This window comes from Thermobia domestica, chromosome 11 (assembly GCF_964235325.1).
Source record: "Thermobia domestica chromosome 11, izTheDome1.hap1.1, whole genome shotgun sequence".
Classification (NCBI taxonomy): Eukaryota; Metazoa; Arthropoda; class Insecta; order Zygentoma; family Lepismatidae; genus Thermobia; species Thermobia domestica.
In genome coordinates, this window is record NC_137464.1 from 263,895,125 (window position 1) to 263,913,519 (window position 18,395).

Sequence of the window (18,395 nt, forward strand, 5' to 3'; positions counted from 1 at the left end):
CAGTGTCCCTGCCTAGGGCGTCGGTTCAATGCCCACAGTTAAGCGTTAATAAAGGTCAGCGTAAAAAGTGAAATGCACATTATCGAAGCTCAAGCGACTAGGTTTTGGTTGCCTTTTGGTCCAGGGATTGGGCGAATACTAAGAAAAGACGGGTGGTACAAATGAAATTTTTGCCATTTCTGAGGGAAATTTTAACTTAAGTTCCTAATGTCACTGGCTCACAATCGCTCCCCACTGCTTAATGCTCACTTTTTTAATGTTATTGGTCTATTTGTCACTCGTCAACACTTTCGTTTCTACCCTGAGTAGTTTATTTTAAAAAATAGTTATAATGATGTGTTTTCATTTTCCAATAGTGCTTTGTTTTTCATGTAATAATACGAGGCCTTATTACATACACGTCTTCGCAAAAATTGCGGAGCATAATGCAAAGAATATGTGCGAAAGTAAATTACTATCGCTATTATCGCAAACTGAAACGCTGATTTCGCGTTGGGTTAACATAAACTGTTTTTTATAAGCACTTTTTATAAAAATAAATAAATAATGGGAATTTCCATAATAATAATAATAATAATAATAATAATAATAATAATAATAATAATAATAATAATAATAATAATAATAATAATAATAATAATAATAATAATAATAATAATGGAAATTTGGGGTATATTTGCGTTGATTGCGATTTTAGGGATTTTGGCAAGAGCTGGTACCACTGTCTGTTTACAAGCAGAAGCAGATGTTTGTAAATATTTGTGGAGGCACTAGATGCTAGAAATAGAGTTATTTACTTGTTTTATTAAGTTTATATAGTACACTTTCTTTCATTTATGCACCCTTTCTTTTATACTGTTGTTTTCTATTTGTACTTTTTTACCTTCAGGTTATGGATGTACCACTCGAAAGAGTTGTCAAAAGGGGTTAACTTTACAATGCCCGCTCAGCTGGTATACTCACTCAGGAACGAGAAATTATGCTTTATTAATCCTGTGAAAATGGGACAAAACTTCCCTAACCTTAAGCTAACCCGTTCCTATCCCTACTGTACTTATCCCTGCATTACTCTATTCTACCCTACTCTACTCTGCTAGGCTATAGCTTTTTAAAACGGTTCTACTTAACGATTCACTGTTGAAACGTGTATTGTAAAGATTACACCGATTTGTGTTGAATCAGCACCTCGCCTGACAATATACTATGAAAGCTACAGTAGAAGAAACAAACCAACCTATGCTAGCTATTTTCTGAAATGGCTCGAGTGCTATCTAACCGAGTCAGAAAAGGGCTAAGCAGGTGAGCATGCGCGAGAGTGCGTTTATAGGAAGCAGATGCGTCAGTGCTAGTGGGTAAGCGAACATGGGTTTTCGCAGTGATACGAGTTCCTATATCATTGTAAATATAATGCTTTGACACTAGTAACGCTCGCTTGTAGAACAAAAATACATCTCTTGTATACTGTGAAGAAGTACTACGCCGTGAGAAAGTATCGTCTAATACAGTCACTTTTCATTTCAAATAAAATGAATGAAATGAAATAAAATGAGTTACTTATTTTAACCGTCATAGAGTATTTATAATGGTTTTATAGGCCTAGTAGCAATCCTGAACTTGTAAACATAAAATAGTTGTATTACTTACAATTTACATCATTCGCTTACAGAAATTTGTTCATTATAAACATATTTGTTTTAATGCTGTATGTTCAATTTTACTGTATGGAAATACGTGTTTATAAGAAACAAATGTATGCAGGCAGCAGAATTAAATAGTAAATAATATAGCTGTATTTTATGTTTACAAGTGTAGGATTACTAGTGTGAAACAGTTGCAGGCGCCATATGAATTCGTATCACTGCAAAATCCCACGTTTTCAAAATTTTCCTTATGCACACTGTCACTGACGCGCGTGCTCATTTCGGACGGACCCCACGGTATCATGTGGGCTTTCTAGCTTTCCCCCTGCCTTTACTTCATTAGATAGCAGTTGTGCCTTTTATTGGCCTCATAACACAGATTGGTTTGTATCTTTTGCACTAGTTTTTTTATTGTATATGTCTGGACGGCTGTATTTGTATGCAAATCGGGAAAGATTTGTAACTTTTCAACAGTTACTTATTGTGACTACTAATAATGACTTCTCTTCATTAACTAATAAATTAATGTTAACAACTAATCTTGAAATTTGTTATACTCCGTTACATACAAGAATCAATTATATAAATACATTAACAAGCTTTATTTTGCAAACAAAGTTGGTTCTGTCATTGTTCCTTGCATACAGTAGAATGCTGTATAGTTTAAGTTGGAGTGATCGAGCACTTCGCTTGCAAATATTTAAAAGAAACTCCCAGAGACCTCGGAAGTATAAGCTGAAGAACAGTACGTTCGTTTGTTCGTTCTTTTTTTTCTTTCTTTCTTTCTTTCTTTTTCTTTTCTTTTTTTTTTTTTTTTAATGCAGCATCAGACTAATTTCATTCAGAAAATTCTACCCGTATATAATATATATATATGGTATTACAAGTCAATTTCATTCAAAATACTTGAATTTCAAATAATATATTTCCAATCTGTTTTAATAGCAATTATACAGGGTGTTTCAAAACTACACCGACAGCGTTTTGGGAGGTGGTTCCTGACACCAAGATAAGACAAAAAGTATAGACAAACCTGGTTGCACAAATGTTTCCTTTCGGAGTTATAGGCTGTAAAACACATGTTAGTTCCTAAGTCAAGTGTTGACCCGACTATGGTAGATCCCATAGTGTTGGAGCTATGGACCTTCAAAGTTCATTTTTTCATGTTTTCTGTGTCAAGATTTACCTCCCAAACGTTATTGGTGTTGTTTTGAAACACACTATATATTGGCAACCCAATTATTAATACGCACGTTTTTCCTGCAATCCATTTCTTTACTAAGTATATTTGCACTAAAGAATATTGCTTCATAACCTACAGGAAAGAGTGAAAGCCTAAGGGTACGCAAGCAGAGAAGGGTCGCAGATTGTAAGTGCGGCAAGGCTAAGAATGGGCGTTATTTGAAGTCGCTATTGGGTAAGTGCAGTACATAAATTTATTAATTGTATATACGTTTTGTATTCGATGGTTCCCGATACAGTGTGACACCTGTCTCTTATGTTCATTAAGTATAAACAAATAAATTCATTGAAATATCTGCACCGGATACAATGCTTCTGCTACAGAGAACTCCGTGGTGATGATGCTTTTAATCTTTATGTTACACAGAAATTAGGACCTATGTGCAAACATTTGAAAAAAATACATGGAAAACTAATAACCTATAAAGAAAATTTATTATCTATGGAATTTATTTGTGTAGGTCTCAATACCTGTAAAATTCTAGAATGGAAGCATTTAAGTACTATATAAAGTCATCAAAATCCTAAATACACTTGCGAAGGTTATTCTAAGTTACAGCGATTTCAGTTAGTGTCCACTGTCCACCCCAGCACCTTTCCCCCCTTTTGGTTCTCCCTTTCCTCTGTACTGCTCGCGGGCAACTTGAGGTGGGCGCTGTTTGTGGTCACTAACTTTAAAGTCCATGTGGATAGTGCATCTAGGAGAGATTTAGTATTGTGTTGCTTCGGTTAGAGGTAGGAGCGGTAGGTTCCTGAGCGCACAACCTTCCGCACTCAGAAACTAAATGACAGCCCGCTGTTTCAACTGGACATCACCACTGGATACCATAGATTTCTCCATTACAATGGAACAAGAAGAGACAGAAGGGTGAAACAAGTGACATTCTATAGCTTAAACATCAATGCATTAATGATAAATAGTTCAGAATCTTTGTAGTGCTATTAGCCAAGCAGTGAGCTTGTAGGCATTACTTTCTGAATCACCCTCGTATTATTCGCATGTACACTGATGTCCAAAATTATTGTCGCATGTCTATAAATAAGTTGTTGTAGGAATATAACTTGATAACTAATTCGCCCGGTATTTCTTATAATGTTAGTATGTGTATAATCGGCAAAGACATGTATGTGGCAAATTTCATGTCAAAACAGCAGTAAATAAGAACAATAAAACGAAAATAAAATTTTCTTGTCCATTTAGCAACATTTTGTTTTACTCATTCTAATTTTCGTATTTATAATTCTTTTCCTATGAAATTTACCACAAATATACATTTCCCGATTATACACATATTATTAATATTAAAAAGTACCCAGCAAAATCATTATCAAATTATATTCTTACAAGAAGATAGTTATAGATATGCGACAATCATTTTGGACATGAGTGTACATAAATATAAGATTTTTACGTGATAGTTTAAGTAGATATCGATTGTATTTTTTTTTCAGATATGCCGGGATGCATAGTGATAAGAGGCATTATATCTCCTTATGCAAGTCTTACAAAGTGGAAAAGTCTTCCGCGGTGACTGAGGCTCTCGAGAGAGTTGGGTGAGTAATAGTTGTTTCAGTGTAATTTAGTATTTCGTGCATTAGTTTTCAAAGCATGGATGACACTGTTCCACAAGACAATATGTTAATATTCCTAAGTCAACTTGAAAAGTACATATTTTGAGTGCTTTTCTACATAGTCACCATGAAGCTGGTAGCATGGCACAAGCTTTCATAAGCACTCTCTTTAGAAATCAGCCCCTGAGGCTTCAACCAGTCGATAAACTGATATTTTCAAAATTTCCCAGCCATAAAAACGTTGCGAAGCAATCCAGCTTTTCAGTTGAAGAATAGGACTGCATGAATTCATATTTTTGAGTTGTCTGAACTGAACGGGTAACTGTGTGTGGGTGCATTATCGTGAATCAGAAGAATTGCTCTTCGTCAGTTTTCGATGGCACGTCATACATTAGACAGTGCTTAGCAATACATATCTTCTGTGTTTGTTTTTCTCGGTTCCAGGAATTCCACGAAGATTACACTTTTCTTGGTCCCAAACAGAATTGTCATAATTGCGACTTGACGGTATTTACTTAAATTTCTTGTTTTCGGGTAACCGGAGTAATGCCATTATATTGATTGCTGCCTTAACTCATCAGTTGCATGGAATATCTTGGTGTCGTCCCTAGTCACTTCGTAAGCAAACAAGTAATCTCAATCTTTTTTCCCCAGCAGGTCAGAAATTTACGTTCAGCTTTTATTTTTTTACTCTTAGTGACTGTCAACATTTTTGCTATTCATTCGCATAAATTACCATAACTCAGATTGTCAATCACAAAATTCGGTGTACTGTTTTAAGAGATACGTCTGGAAATTCCTTTGCTGTTTCCGTAATGTTGAAACGATTACACTTCTCGTCAGCACATTGGCAAGGTTGTCCTTCTGAACACTAAGCTCTGTTTGTGATCATGAGATCCTGATGAGGGCACGACGGCTTATCTATGGCGCTAGGGGTCCCTGGTTGGAACATTTCGTGAACATTTGAACACACTGAAACGCATGGTACCATTGCCTTCCCTTCACTTGGTTCATTTCTGTTCGTCCGTAAATGACACAATTCCTGGTGGATGGCTGCCTGCTGCATTCTGCCCTTTTCCATTAAGAAATAGGATCACAGTCCTCATCTCACATTTGACTTTTTTTTTTGGATGGGGGGGGGGGACCCATTTCAACTTAGTGCTAGTCGCATGTACGTAACTCTACGCTGAGAATTATGCTTGTTCTGCATGCACAGAATACTAGAATAGGCTTCAGCGCATGTGCAACTTTGTCAGTGTTGCCAGGTTGTCTTTCTCTTTACATGCGCCCACATAACAAAGAATAAGCGGGATCTTAACGATTCTGTACATTCATTTTTAAAATTAACTTCGCATCTCAAAGTATTGATGGATTTATTTCTCTGCAAGTATTTTTTTAAACAGTCGTTCTCGTCAAGTTTATTCTTGAGATTCACAATATTGAAATAATTATATACGTTTAGAATTATAATATTTATTTTTTATAACACATTTTCAACAAGTTTTACTCTTTGTTATGTATTCTTGCACGCATAGTACCATTCTCCTTTTAGCTATTTATTAAATTTTGAATATTTATTATGGTTTTAAGAATTAATATTCTTTGATGGGACATTATTGAAAAGAGAAAGTCAAATCTAGACGATTTTAATTGACCCTTTTACAACTGTACACGAATTTGTCAGGCTTAGGATATGACACCTATAACTTGTTTTTATTGTACGCTATTTCATGAAAAACAGTGTAAATACAGGATAAAAAATAACATCTTATACTTATGCGTAGCACAGTTGGAAGACTAATAAAAGTACTTACAATGAAAGTTAAGAAATTTTGTTGTAGCGTATTTCCAATCCAAATTGTAGGATTCCTGCAAGAACAGATTTCACTTTCCACTTAAGAATTGCTTATTTTGTTTATGTTTCAGTCGTAGCGGTGTATTGGATTTATCGGAGGAACATTTACCTGCAGCACAGTATGAAGTGTTAGGCAAAGTGATCGCTTCCTCTTCCTCAATTCGAAAGCTGAGTCTGGTTGATTGTTTAGTGCAGCCGCCTGGAATGCAAGCACTTCTCGATGGATTATGTGAAAATTCATCGGTGCAAGAGGTGAATCTGAAAGGGAACAATATTCAAGGGACCACTGTTTCTAGACTGGCCAAATTCCTTAGACACAATGGACTTGTGAGAAGGTAAATTATGTGCATTATACAGATAAAAGAACATATCAGAAAAGCATGTTATTTAGGAACTATAATACCTACCCACAAAATATAGTACATTATATGAGGTATGATTGAAAAGCTTTAAGACTGGGCTTGTAATTTGAAAATTGCAGTACCTACAGGCTATTGCGATGGATCTCCTTCAAAGTAGTCCCTTGCTGCCTCAACACATTGATTCCAATGGTGTTTACATTTCTAGAAGCATTTCTGAAAATTATATTTCGTAAGGGTATAAAGAACTCGCTCCTTATTTGCTTGGATGTCTTCAATTGAGTTAAATCTCTTCCCTTTCAGCGTCGATTTTAATTTAGGAAACAGGTAGAAGTCGGCAGGGGCCAAATCAAATAGAGGGTTGCGGAAGCACAGGAATATTGAATTTGGTCAGATTAAGCAGGTCTTGGGACGCTTCCAATCGTTTTTTTTTTCCTCTCTCTCTGTCTGGCAACAATTTCGGAATGAATTTCACGGACACTCGATGCATGTTCAAATCATCAGTTAAAATTGACTGAACCACGTAGAAGCTTAAATTCAGGTTGTCAGCCATCTCCCTAATTGTAAGTCTACGGTCCGAGCGCACTAAATCGTGGACTTTCACAATGTTTTCTTTGGTTTTTGGCGTGGAAGGCCTGCCGGACCGAGGATCATCTTCGATTGAGTCGCGGCCATCTTTGAATCTGTTATCCAGATAAACTTGTTTGACCGGCTCAGACATTTATCTCCAAAATATATTTTTAAGAGTTCATGAGTCTCCAAAGCAAATTTTAAAACAGAATTTGACACAAACGCGTTGTTCCAGTTTTTCATCCATTTTGCGCAATTAATAATGCGCTACGACACACACACACACACACACACACACCTTACACTCAACAGGTTGCTACGCTGTACTGAACAAAGATAAAAGATGTCATAGTGATTCTTGCAGCACGTATCAAGATCACAGAAAGCTACCGCTTCCACGCTAACGGACAATTATATCTACTCTTGAGCAGTGGCGCCACCTGTTTTAAAACTTTACAATCACACCTCGTATATGGTACTTGTGGTTCAATTGTCGAAAGATGTACGATGTACGGACTACTATCTTTCAACAGCTTCTTGTAATCTTATCGTAAAATTCTTTATATATATATATATATATATATATATATATATATATATATATATATAAATGATATGCCACTTGTAAAAAGTGCAACGCTTGACTGAATTTTAATTCCGTTTTTTATACTAATTTGAGGACCCTGAATCAAAAGAAACTAAACTTATTCGTACAGGAGGTCGCGAGAAACATTACCTCAATGTTAGGATCTTTAAAGTGCCGCTTATGGCAACAGTAAAAGTGCTGTCTGTGGCAGTAGTAGCAGTGCAGCTTATGGCAATAGCAAAATTGCCGCTTATGGCATAGTAACAGTTTTACTTTGGCAATAGCAATAGTGCCGCTAATGGCAATAGTAAAAGTGACGCTTATGGCAATAGTAATACTGCCGCTTTTAGTAATAGTAAAAATGCCGCTTTGGCAATAGCAATACTGCCGATTATGGCAATAGTAAAAGTGTCGCTTTGACAATAGCAATAGTGCCGCTTATGGCATTAGTAAAAATGCCGCTTATGGCTATAATATAAGGAGCGCAATTAAAAATTTATTCAGTCGTGGTCATTTTTTTACTAATAGCATGATCTGATGTTCTTCAGCAGATTAAGAAAAAAAAAAAAAAAAATGTTCTCCACCATGTCTGCTATTCCTTAACCGGATTTCAGATTTAGCATAATCTATGCCTTTCTCAAATTTACAAAATCATTCTTACATTCAGTGAGTCGGAAGCAGATGACTTGGTACACTATCGTTTGTTCGTAGATAGTTTTTTTTTTTTTTTTTTTTTTTTTGAATATGTGTAAAAGAGAGTGTACGGATGAGAGTTGAAGGAAAGGAATGATAAGAAAATGAGTCAACCATCTCGAGATTGTTCACGCACTGGAACACTTTAAAACATACAGTGAAAGGTGTAAAAAGTTTACCTAAGTTTCTTTAATTTTTGAAAGAAATGTGTTTGAATCGTTTTATATAAGGAAAAAAATGGATAAAGGAATTTTAAGCAAACAATGGGATTACATAATTAAGAACTTGATGAACAAAAAGAAGTTCGCAGTAGTAAAGAACTATTTTTTTAAACCAAAATGCATATAGGATTTTACAACTACAAAACAAACAAAATTTATCATATTACGGATATAAGTTGGCAATACTGAATTTTGAAAATGTGGATTCGATTCCTAGTATTAGCTCATGTGGTTCAGATCCCAAATTAAGATATAGGTCCACTTCTCATATAGCCGTCGTGCTAAATGTCTGTTTCTACCATTGTTCGGATTTGAGAAAGGCATAAGGTTCATGATAACACAATAGTCCAGTTAAAAATAAGGCATCGTGCAGTGGCAAATACAATTTTTCTTTCTTCTTCTTTTTCTTTGTTGTTACAATACGGATCATTTGTAAATTTTGACAAATATGGCAGATACTATCCTTGACTTTTCATGATGTGTACAGAGACATCGCGGCCCACCGTGGCTCAGTGGTAGAGCGTTCAGTATGGTACATGGAGTCCCTGGTTCGATTCCCGCTCGTTAAATGAGAACCCCGAGGAAACCCATACACACGGTGTTCGTCCACCACAAAGTTCACTTGGCGTTAACTGAGATCGAACCAAGGACCCCATGCACCAGAGGTGTACGCTCTACTACTGAGCCACCGTGGCATTATATATCTAAATGTGATAAAAATATTTGTAGAAATTCTTTATTCTACATAGGTTAGATCTGGAATGGAACAACATCGGCCTATCTTCAGATCACTTTAATTTGTTTTGTGACGCTATTGCATCAAATACATCGCTAGAAAGCATCGACCTTAAAAACAATCAACTTAATGAGGACAGTGCACGAGATTTAGCCAATGCTTTGACGAGAAACAGAACCCTCAGATTATTAGGTAAGAACTTGATATATTTGAATTGTTTGTAATGGGTCACTTCTATGGTATGCTTTGGGAAAATGGTTTCATAAAAAAATATCAAACTCATCAGGAATTATAAAAGTAGTTATATAAGTAGAATATTTATTCCATTTGTTTGAAAACCAAGAATTTCTTTGTTTATATAGTTTTCCAAGGTTAGTATCCAATTGGGGATTCAGTGTTATGAGTATGGATTCCGCAGCGTTATGTTTCATCGCAATAAAAATCTATATATTAAAATGCTACGTTTATATGTTTGTGGTCAAGAAAAGCTTATATGTTTGTAGGCGTTTATATGTTTGTGGATGTTTACATATATGTGGCCAGTTCTTTTCACAATGATATCTCGGAAACCACGAGCACTAGAAAGGTGCCGTTTTTACCGATCGATAGCAAATTTTGTGTAAATTGTTCAGTTCTAATTTATTATATTTACAAAATGGCCGTTATTTCTTTATTACATTTTTTAAGGGGTACATTGGAACCACGTAGTTGCATACAGGGATTGTATATATATGTCTCAGACGTTTGTTTTCATTGCCAAATCATAATGGAAAAAGAAAGATAACTATTTCCCCAGTCTAAGATGAATCTTTATTGTTTGGAGTGTTTTGCCCAATGAATAACGTATATCACTGACATTATAATTAATTGTGTGTGTAATGTATTTGTTTATTTCATACTGGATGCAAGAAGAAAGGAAACACTGATCATATACGAATTCAAAACTGCAACCGGAAGTAAACTCAAACCTTGCAAACGGTGCAAGATATTGAAAAAAAAAAAAAATGCCCTTTATGGTATCCCTTGTCGATTTTTATCAAGATATCCTTCACTTATGTCTGTAAAGGGACATGTGCAAATGTTGTGACGAATGACATGGAGATTCATGCTTATATGTGAATGACACACTGTGAGGTGAGCGTTGGTTCAGCTTGTGTGTGTGTTTTTTTTTTTTTTTAATTCCTTCGCTTTTCAATAGCAAGCTAAATTTTTTGGTTTAATATTTTTTTATTTAAAAGATCTATTGTTTCCTTTTATTTCTTTCTTTTTTTCTCTTCTATACTCGTTTCTCTTGTGGGCTGAGTTTTCAATGGTTATGCTTCTACCTTTCTCTGAGCCACTGGCAAGGGCGCCGATCCCGGAGGGTGGGCCGAGGGGGGTCCGAGCCCCCCAAAGTTCATGTGGGCCCCCTTACTGTATTTGTAAATTTACAATATTTGTCATAATTTGAGTGCAATTTGTTTTAAAATCCTTATATATGGTTTCTGCATCTGAATGCCCCCCCCCCCGAAATTTACAGAGAAATCGGCGCCCTTGGTTCTTAACACGGTTTGAAGTTTTGTTGTCCACCCTCTTTCCTTGTTCTCTTAATCTATCTTTAACAGAAAGATGGTTTAAGAATACAAGAAACAAAGAGGGATAATGAAACACCAAACCATGAGCGACGTTAAGGTATTCGATGCAAGGTTCCACGGTAAGCCTTCGAAAATGCAACCATAAGAAAAATTAAGACATATAAGCGAAAAGGTAAATAGAATTATGAAATAATATGCCATTTGCTGAAATTACAAAATTTACCGAATACTTAGTACATTTTATTTGTTATTTATTTTATTTATACACGTTTGTGAACATCACCGTCATTTATGACCTTAAGCCGGTAATGTACGAGGGTTGACATTCTTCCGCGAACACACTAACTAGGAAAAAGGGAAGGAAGGAAGTGGGCTAGGATCTGTTTATTAGGTACCATCCTAGCTGTGTGAATAAGGAAAATCCAGGAAAAACCTGACTCAGGATAAATGGCTTGAGAAAGCTGTTACACCTTTTGGGCAGTATTCCCACCGGGAAATAAACCCGGGACCCTACTTACTACAGACGACAGTAATGTATTCGTATAATTGTACGCAAGAAATAATTTGACATAAAAGTAATTTAACCGAACTTTAAATGGATGTTACGCTTATACGAAATGGTGAATGTAAAAGCACGTCCTTACCTGTCTTGTGAAGACGGAAGATGGTAGCTGTGATCGAAAATTATATTGATGTTGGATACGCACGCACTTTTGTGCTTTTTAACAATTTGAATTGGGTACAGATTTTATTACTTTGTTAACGTAATGTCTGTGACCAGGTTGCGGTTTGTTACCCTGATGACGAGAACAAACACTTAAAATCAGAAATAAATTGTTCTTGACAAACCAAATCAGATACACATTCTAAATTTTATTCACTTCTGCATAACAAATTGGTCTAATTCACAGTCAAACGGAAAAATATATAGATAAAAACATTTATATGCAACATACCTATCGTTGGACAGTAACGATTAAAATAGTTGAACGCAGAGGAAAGAGCGTCGTGTTCGCTGTTTATCATTAAATTCATTAGAATTCATAAACTCGATCAAGATTACAGTAAAATATCACGAAATCGATTCTTGGATAAATAGTATACAATATACACTATCGGGAACACAAAGGAAAATGGCATATTTATCATATACAGGGTGTTACAAGAATGTGTCTCAATATTTTGGGAACACATTCCTTACATCAAAATAAGAAAAAAAAAGTTCATATGGATCTGTGCTCAAAAGTTAATAGTTTCGGAGCTATAGGGTGCCAAAAACGCGAAACAGGTGAACTTTAAAAGTTCATAGCTCCACTACTATAGGACATACCGTAGTCGGGTCAAGACATCACTGAGAAACTGATAAGTGAACTATCCAAATATCTATGTTTAAGAATGCTCCGGTACTTGCATACCAATTTTTAGTGAGGTAGTGGAGAGTGATCAAGTACTCCCAAATAGCCTCTCTGACAATTATTGTGCAAGTACTGGAGGTTCTTATTATCTAGTATATAGGTGGAATAACGTACTCTTGAAAGAGCGAATCCATCTCCAGAAACCGCTTCTTGCTATCTATGACATGTGGAACGTACTCCTAGAAAGCCGAATCCATTTCCGGAAACTGATTTTTGCTATTTATTACCTTTTTTTGGTCTATAATGATTAAAGCTGAAACCAGAAATGATAGTTTGTTACCACTTCTTGTGTGAATTGACTGTAAGGAAAGAGATGAAAGCTGTTGTTGGGCTTTGATTTTTTTTTTAAATCAAAATAACATTTTGCACTATTTCTTATCGTTTTTGTGGTTTCATGTTTATCAACAGACTAACAGATGCGTGTAGCCGCTCTGTAAGACTGACCAGACTTATGTATAGCATGGTTTGGAAGCAGTAACGACGCCAATTTTTATTTGTGGAGCCAGGGGAAGAAGTAAACGGAAAGGAAGAGAATTGGGGATAGTATTTTGTACACCGGAAAGGATAGTTTTATATTATTTGTTGTATATTACTGTACAACACATCTGCAATTGGGGAAAGAGGAGGCAGACTTAGCCATCGGGGGCACCCATACCTTATCACCTCCTTGTCGTCACTGTTTGGAAGTCTAAAACCTAAAGTAAGGAACCATTGTTCTGACTATACACACTACAAGTTACCGTCGTGTGCCAGTCAAGACTGTTGTGCCTTAAAATATAGTAATGTCTGTTTGCATTTAGAGCCATCCCCACGGAGTGATTTTGGATTTAGGACTCCTTAAAATACTTGATTGATTCATTTATTCTGGTAGCTTCACACTAGTTTTCAGCATTGAGGTTACGAAATGCGGATATCTAGTTTAACGTGGGATCAACTAGAAATCCAAGTAAGGTCTTCCACATCAAAAGATGAGGATGGAATCTATTTAGTCATGAAGTAACTATATGGAAATAATCAATAGAGTACTCATATCGGAGGTAGCGCTCTGTTTTTGTAATACACAATTCCCTCGTTTTTGGACCGTACTCTGCTCTGTTCTAAATAGACTCCCAAAAACTGTAAGTGCAATATTCTTACACAATGCGGCAATTAGCAAACGAGATTCTGTAAGAGATAAATGACCAACAAGTGGATTTAAAGTAGAAACCTCCTTTGTTCACACAGAGATTTCCACTTTCCAGTAAGTAATGGAATGATATATGGAAGTCCTGGACTGTAACGGTGTTCAAGATTATAATGGAGTATAATGTTACATTCAGGTGCTCGTCACTGCTTTCTACATGTGAAAACCGTCAGAAAGACAACCTCTAAGTAATGTTTTTAATTTAGGAGATGTTAACAGGTTTAGCGAATATGCGAGGTGTGGTAACACACAAACAGTTGTATGAGCTAAAAACTCACGAACGATCGCTGCATTGTGTGCTGCGGCTTTTTTCCTCCTCTGTTAACGTAAGGGCCACGAAACGTGCACACAGCTAAATCTCTGTTATTATTTGGCGAATAGTCTCTTTATTCATCCACACAAGGTATGATATTATCCTGAGATCTGGATTTCGGTTATTCTAAATGATAACTCAAACTTCGTAATCATTTCAACTGTTGTTGGACCAGATAATTATTAGACCTGGGCGCTCGTCATCTTCTACAGTTCTGTGCTGGTAGGAAGTTCCTACGGCAACGAGGAAAGCAGTTGTCTCCTTAAAATTTTTTTCAACATCCTTCCTTCTGAGTTTTCCTTAAGCGCACACAGAACTTGATATTCACTCTTTATTTCCTTTTTGAAATAGTATCAGAGCACCAGCCTATTGTATACTTAGTCGCGTCACATGGTATACTATCGGCCGGCCGAGGTGTAAATTTCTGCACGTATTACCAAGGTTACCACAGGATTCATCACCATGGAAAACTTCCTTACTAAACTATAAAGGTAACCAAGAAAGTTCTATAGGGTTTTTTTTTTTTTTAAAGGTCTGTGTTCAATTGACCTTCACACCGTGAGTTGAATGCGAATGAGTTGAGTTGATTTTTGTTTAGCGTCCCGTTCAGCAGCGAGGCTATATGAGACGTGGACCTACTGATTAAAGTGGAATCCGAACCACATGAACTCCCGCCGGGAATCGAACCCGGGTCTCCCACGCCAAAGGCGCGTACGCTAACCGCTTAGCCACGAAGGAGCTCTTGAATGCGAATGAAGATAAGGCGAAGGTCAGTTGTTGGTGTGGGTATATCCAACATATTATCTGGTTGTGGCAGTTTAGTTACAACGTGAACTTGGGTAAGGACACAGTGAACATGGGACCTCCACAGAGCGTCATAAGGGCGTGTATATTATACGAGTTCAAACTGGAGTCAAACGCCTCTGCAGCGGGGCGAAATATATACCAGGTTTTTGGTGAAGGTGTCGCGACTACGCGGACAGTGCAGCGGTGGTTTAACTTGTTTACAGTCGGTGACGAAACACTCGAAGACGCGCCGTATGCCGAAAGAACAATACATGTACAAGATGAAGATCTTCAGGCAGCAATTGAGGCGAACAGTGGCCAGACATGTGAGGAAGTGGGACTACAATTCAGTGTGGAGAAACCATTCAGCAGTACCTCTATCAACTTAGGAAGCACTACAAGTTGGGTCGATGGATCCCACATGATTTGACTCCGGGCCAGAAGGCAACGTGAGCAGACAAGTGTGTTTCTTTGCTGTCTTGTCTGAGGAAGGAGCCATTTCTTGGCAGGGTGTTGTCATGTGATGAGAAGTGGGTCCTGTACGAAGCTTCACGGCGCCGTCATCATTCGTTAGTTTCTCATGAACCGGTTTCAAAGCAGCCGAAACCAGCACTGCACCAGAGGAAGGTCCTCCTGTGTGTTTGGTGGACTGCTCACGGCATCGTGCATCGGGAATTGCTACCAGCTGGTCAGAGCATTAATGCAACTGTGCACTGTCAGCAGTTGAACCGTATTCAAGAAAAACTCAAAACTCTGAGGTCACTTCTGAATCGCAAAGGGGTCCTCCTGTTACAGGGCAACGCTAAGCCCCGCATGGCAAAGATGACCCGGGACACCGTTCTACGCCTTGTTTGGTAAACACTATTGCATCCGCCATACCCCCCTGCCATTGCACCGTCCGATTATCACTGTTCCATTTCTTGAACAATCACCTTAGAGGACGCCAGTTCAAATCCCTAGTAGAGGTGCAAAATGCACTTGATACCTTCTTCGCTTCACGGTCCACCAAGTTCTATCGTGATGGAATCCATGGTCTTCCAGAACGTTGGCAGAAGGTCGTCGATGCTGATGAGGACAAATTTTTGTCCTCGAGGTACGTCTTAGGTGACATATCGATGCTCGAAGGTGGTGGGCGAAAAAGCGACAGAACTTTCTTGGTTACTTTTACACTTCATCAACAGAAAATCTGATTTTCTAGTTGTCGTACTATCCATCTTTAAAGGCAATAACCTACTTTCTACAGTATGTGTTTCTTTTCTATTTTCAGATCTAAGGTGGAACGCTATAGGAGAAACAGGCGCAAAGTGCATTTATGAGGCCGTCCAAAATAACACAACATTGCGAAATATTAAACTTCAGGGAAACAATATTTCTTACGGATTGATAGCAGCCATAGGTATGTACTTGAGATTAATAAGATACTAATTGAGGGGTTCTCCTGACTAAGAATCTATAGTCAAAATGATATAATAGGAAAAACGCAATTGTTAGTTGATAGTACTTTTATTTAATGGAATTGTAGTCATACCAATTTAAAAAGCTACTTATGTAATAAACAGTCTGATAAAGTAAATATTGATTAATTCTTGATATACGTATATTGTTTTAATATGTTCTCAGATAGTGCTCAAAGTGCTCATTTTCCAAAGAACAGAAAATAAAGTGAAAAATAATGGTACATTTCTGGTCAGAAAAAGGGGACTGCCTTCCAGAGACTAAGTCCGTACAAGGGAAATCTATTTTTCCTCAGTTCTGTTACAGAGTAATGTGTATTCTCTAATAGAAATAGACCATCTACACATTGCCTCCAAGTAAATATTCAAGTGTCATGTAGAAAATATAAAATATGGCTAAAAAAAGAAAAAATAAAGTTAAAACTGGCTTACTACAAGATACGAGATTAAGGTTCTTAAAAGTACACCGTCAACAGAACAGTAACAGAAACAAATGGAAGAGGCCAATAGTCATGCATTCTTTGTCTAGTAGATAACATACTGGATTCACGTGCTAATGTTTATTTCTAACATGGGTTCGAATCCTGGCTAGGCAAGCTTTTTTCATAAAAAATCTGCATTTGGGTGATTCCGGACAGTCGGTGAATCCGGACATCCTAGGCTTACGGTAATACTGTTCTTCGCATATGTAATGTGGAGACTTGTTGTGAAGCCCATTTGAAGCACCGTACCTTCCTACAGTTCAGTGCTGAGTAGGAAGTGCAAAGACTGTAATACGTAGTTTCGACGGTGGAGAAAGGAAGAAGAAAAAGGTAGGTTCATGTACGTTTTTTGACCTGATGTAACTTTTTAGTGAAATATGTTAAAGATTTACACAGAAGTGGTTGTCAGCAAATAGTTAAGTAAGACGTATATCGAAGCGAAAACCCTACTTTACTCTTTGCATGTTGGAAGAATTCCATGACTTTGCGCGCGCCTGCGCAACCCGTGTACAAGTTTATATTGCTCGAAATGGGCGAATTCGGACGTTTAGGGAAGGGTGAATCCGGACACGTTTACTACGTTAAGGTGAATCCGGACAATGTGATTAATCAACTAAGAGGATTCATAACGCTCTGTTGCTTTTCACATTTAAGAGTGTGAAATAGAACCGAGAGTTAGAACAAAATATGCTAAACCGTTCTTATGAGTAAAAATGATTTGAATAACGAAGAGTGTTTCCTTACCCGGTTAGAACACTTCGCTTCATGCATTCCAACTTGCAACACTCTGCCGGTTGTGTTGATTTTAGACGGTCACACGTCACACAGTTCACCGTCGGTGTGTCAATTTTATGATGAACATAACATTTATGCTATCTCTTTACCTTCACGCGCCTTTAGCGTGGGAGACCCGGGTTGGATTCCCGGCGGGAGCTCATGTGGTTCGGATTCCACGTTAATCAGTAGGTCCCGTCTCATGTAGCCTCGCTGCTGAAAAGTGTATTAAACTCAAACTCAACTCAACTCATCCCCAAACACGTCTCAATCGCCTTCAGATTCTTTAACCTTTTCCTGCTGTTGCTTCTTGCGAATCCACATCCCAAGTTCAGGCGTTGCTAAAAGATTAAATGTTTCAAAATGTCTCCTCAAGCACAATCGAAGGTATCGATAAAACAACTATGGGTTTTGTGGGAAAAATTATTATGTACCATCAAGCAAGTACGGTTTCTGGGTACCCTGTACTGTGTATAAGACCTGGTTCCATGAAAGATGTGTGAGCGGTGGTAAGGAACCGTATGCTATCTGTGGACGATGTGTATGAATTATGGCTACTGCTTCATGAAACTGACAGACATGATTAACGCAAGAAAAATAAATGCTAGTCTCAGTGTACCCATACATTTTACTAATAATCTAGTTGTTACTTGCAAAAAATAGTTGTACAATGTAGTTCTAATGGAAACAAATGTGATTTCTATGTATAATGATTAAACACTGTAGTGATAGTTACACTACTGTGCATTTAGCTTGCAATTTCAACAGTAAAAAATTAGTATAGAAATTGCTGTTAGTAATTTGTATGCATTTATCATGTACTTGTATTTATATTCTGTACTTAACATATTAGAAAGTGTAGCAGAATAGTGTTATTACACCTATCATGTATTTATCCTCCTTCAAGGTTCAGTGTTCGGAATCGCCAACCTACTGTCCG

General features: G+C 37.2%; 1 protein-coding gene across 5 annotated transcripts in view; it reads left to right on the forward strand.

Moving 5' to 3' along the window:
- Window positions 1–732: 732 nt before the first annotated feature.
- LOC145665031 (leucine-rich repeat-containing protein 45-like) overlaps window positions 733–18,395 on the forward strand; it is a 55,026-nt gene continuing 37,363 nt past the window's right edge. Inside the window, exons 1-6 of one of the 5 annotated variants that reach the window (XM_081732248.1) lie at window positions 733–751; window positions 2,962–3,057; window positions 4,335–4,436; window positions 6,381–6,644; window positions 9,488–9,666; window positions 16,013–16,141. In XM_081732248.1, coding sequence (XP_081588374.1) covers window positions 4,345–4,436; window positions 6,381–6,644; window positions 9,488–9,666; window positions 16,013–16,141 — 664 coding nt within the window. In that variant the 5' untranslated portion in view covers window positions 733–751; window positions 2,962–3,057; window positions 4,335–4,344. Of the gene's footprint in view, window positions 2,386–2,961; window positions 3,058–4,334; window positions 4,437–6,380; window positions 6,645–9,487; window positions 9,667–16,012; window positions 16,142–18,395 lie in introns of all 5 variants that reach the window. The other 4 variants (XM_081732251.1, XM_081732247.1, XM_081732249.1 and 1 more) reach the window with 4 other exon arrangements.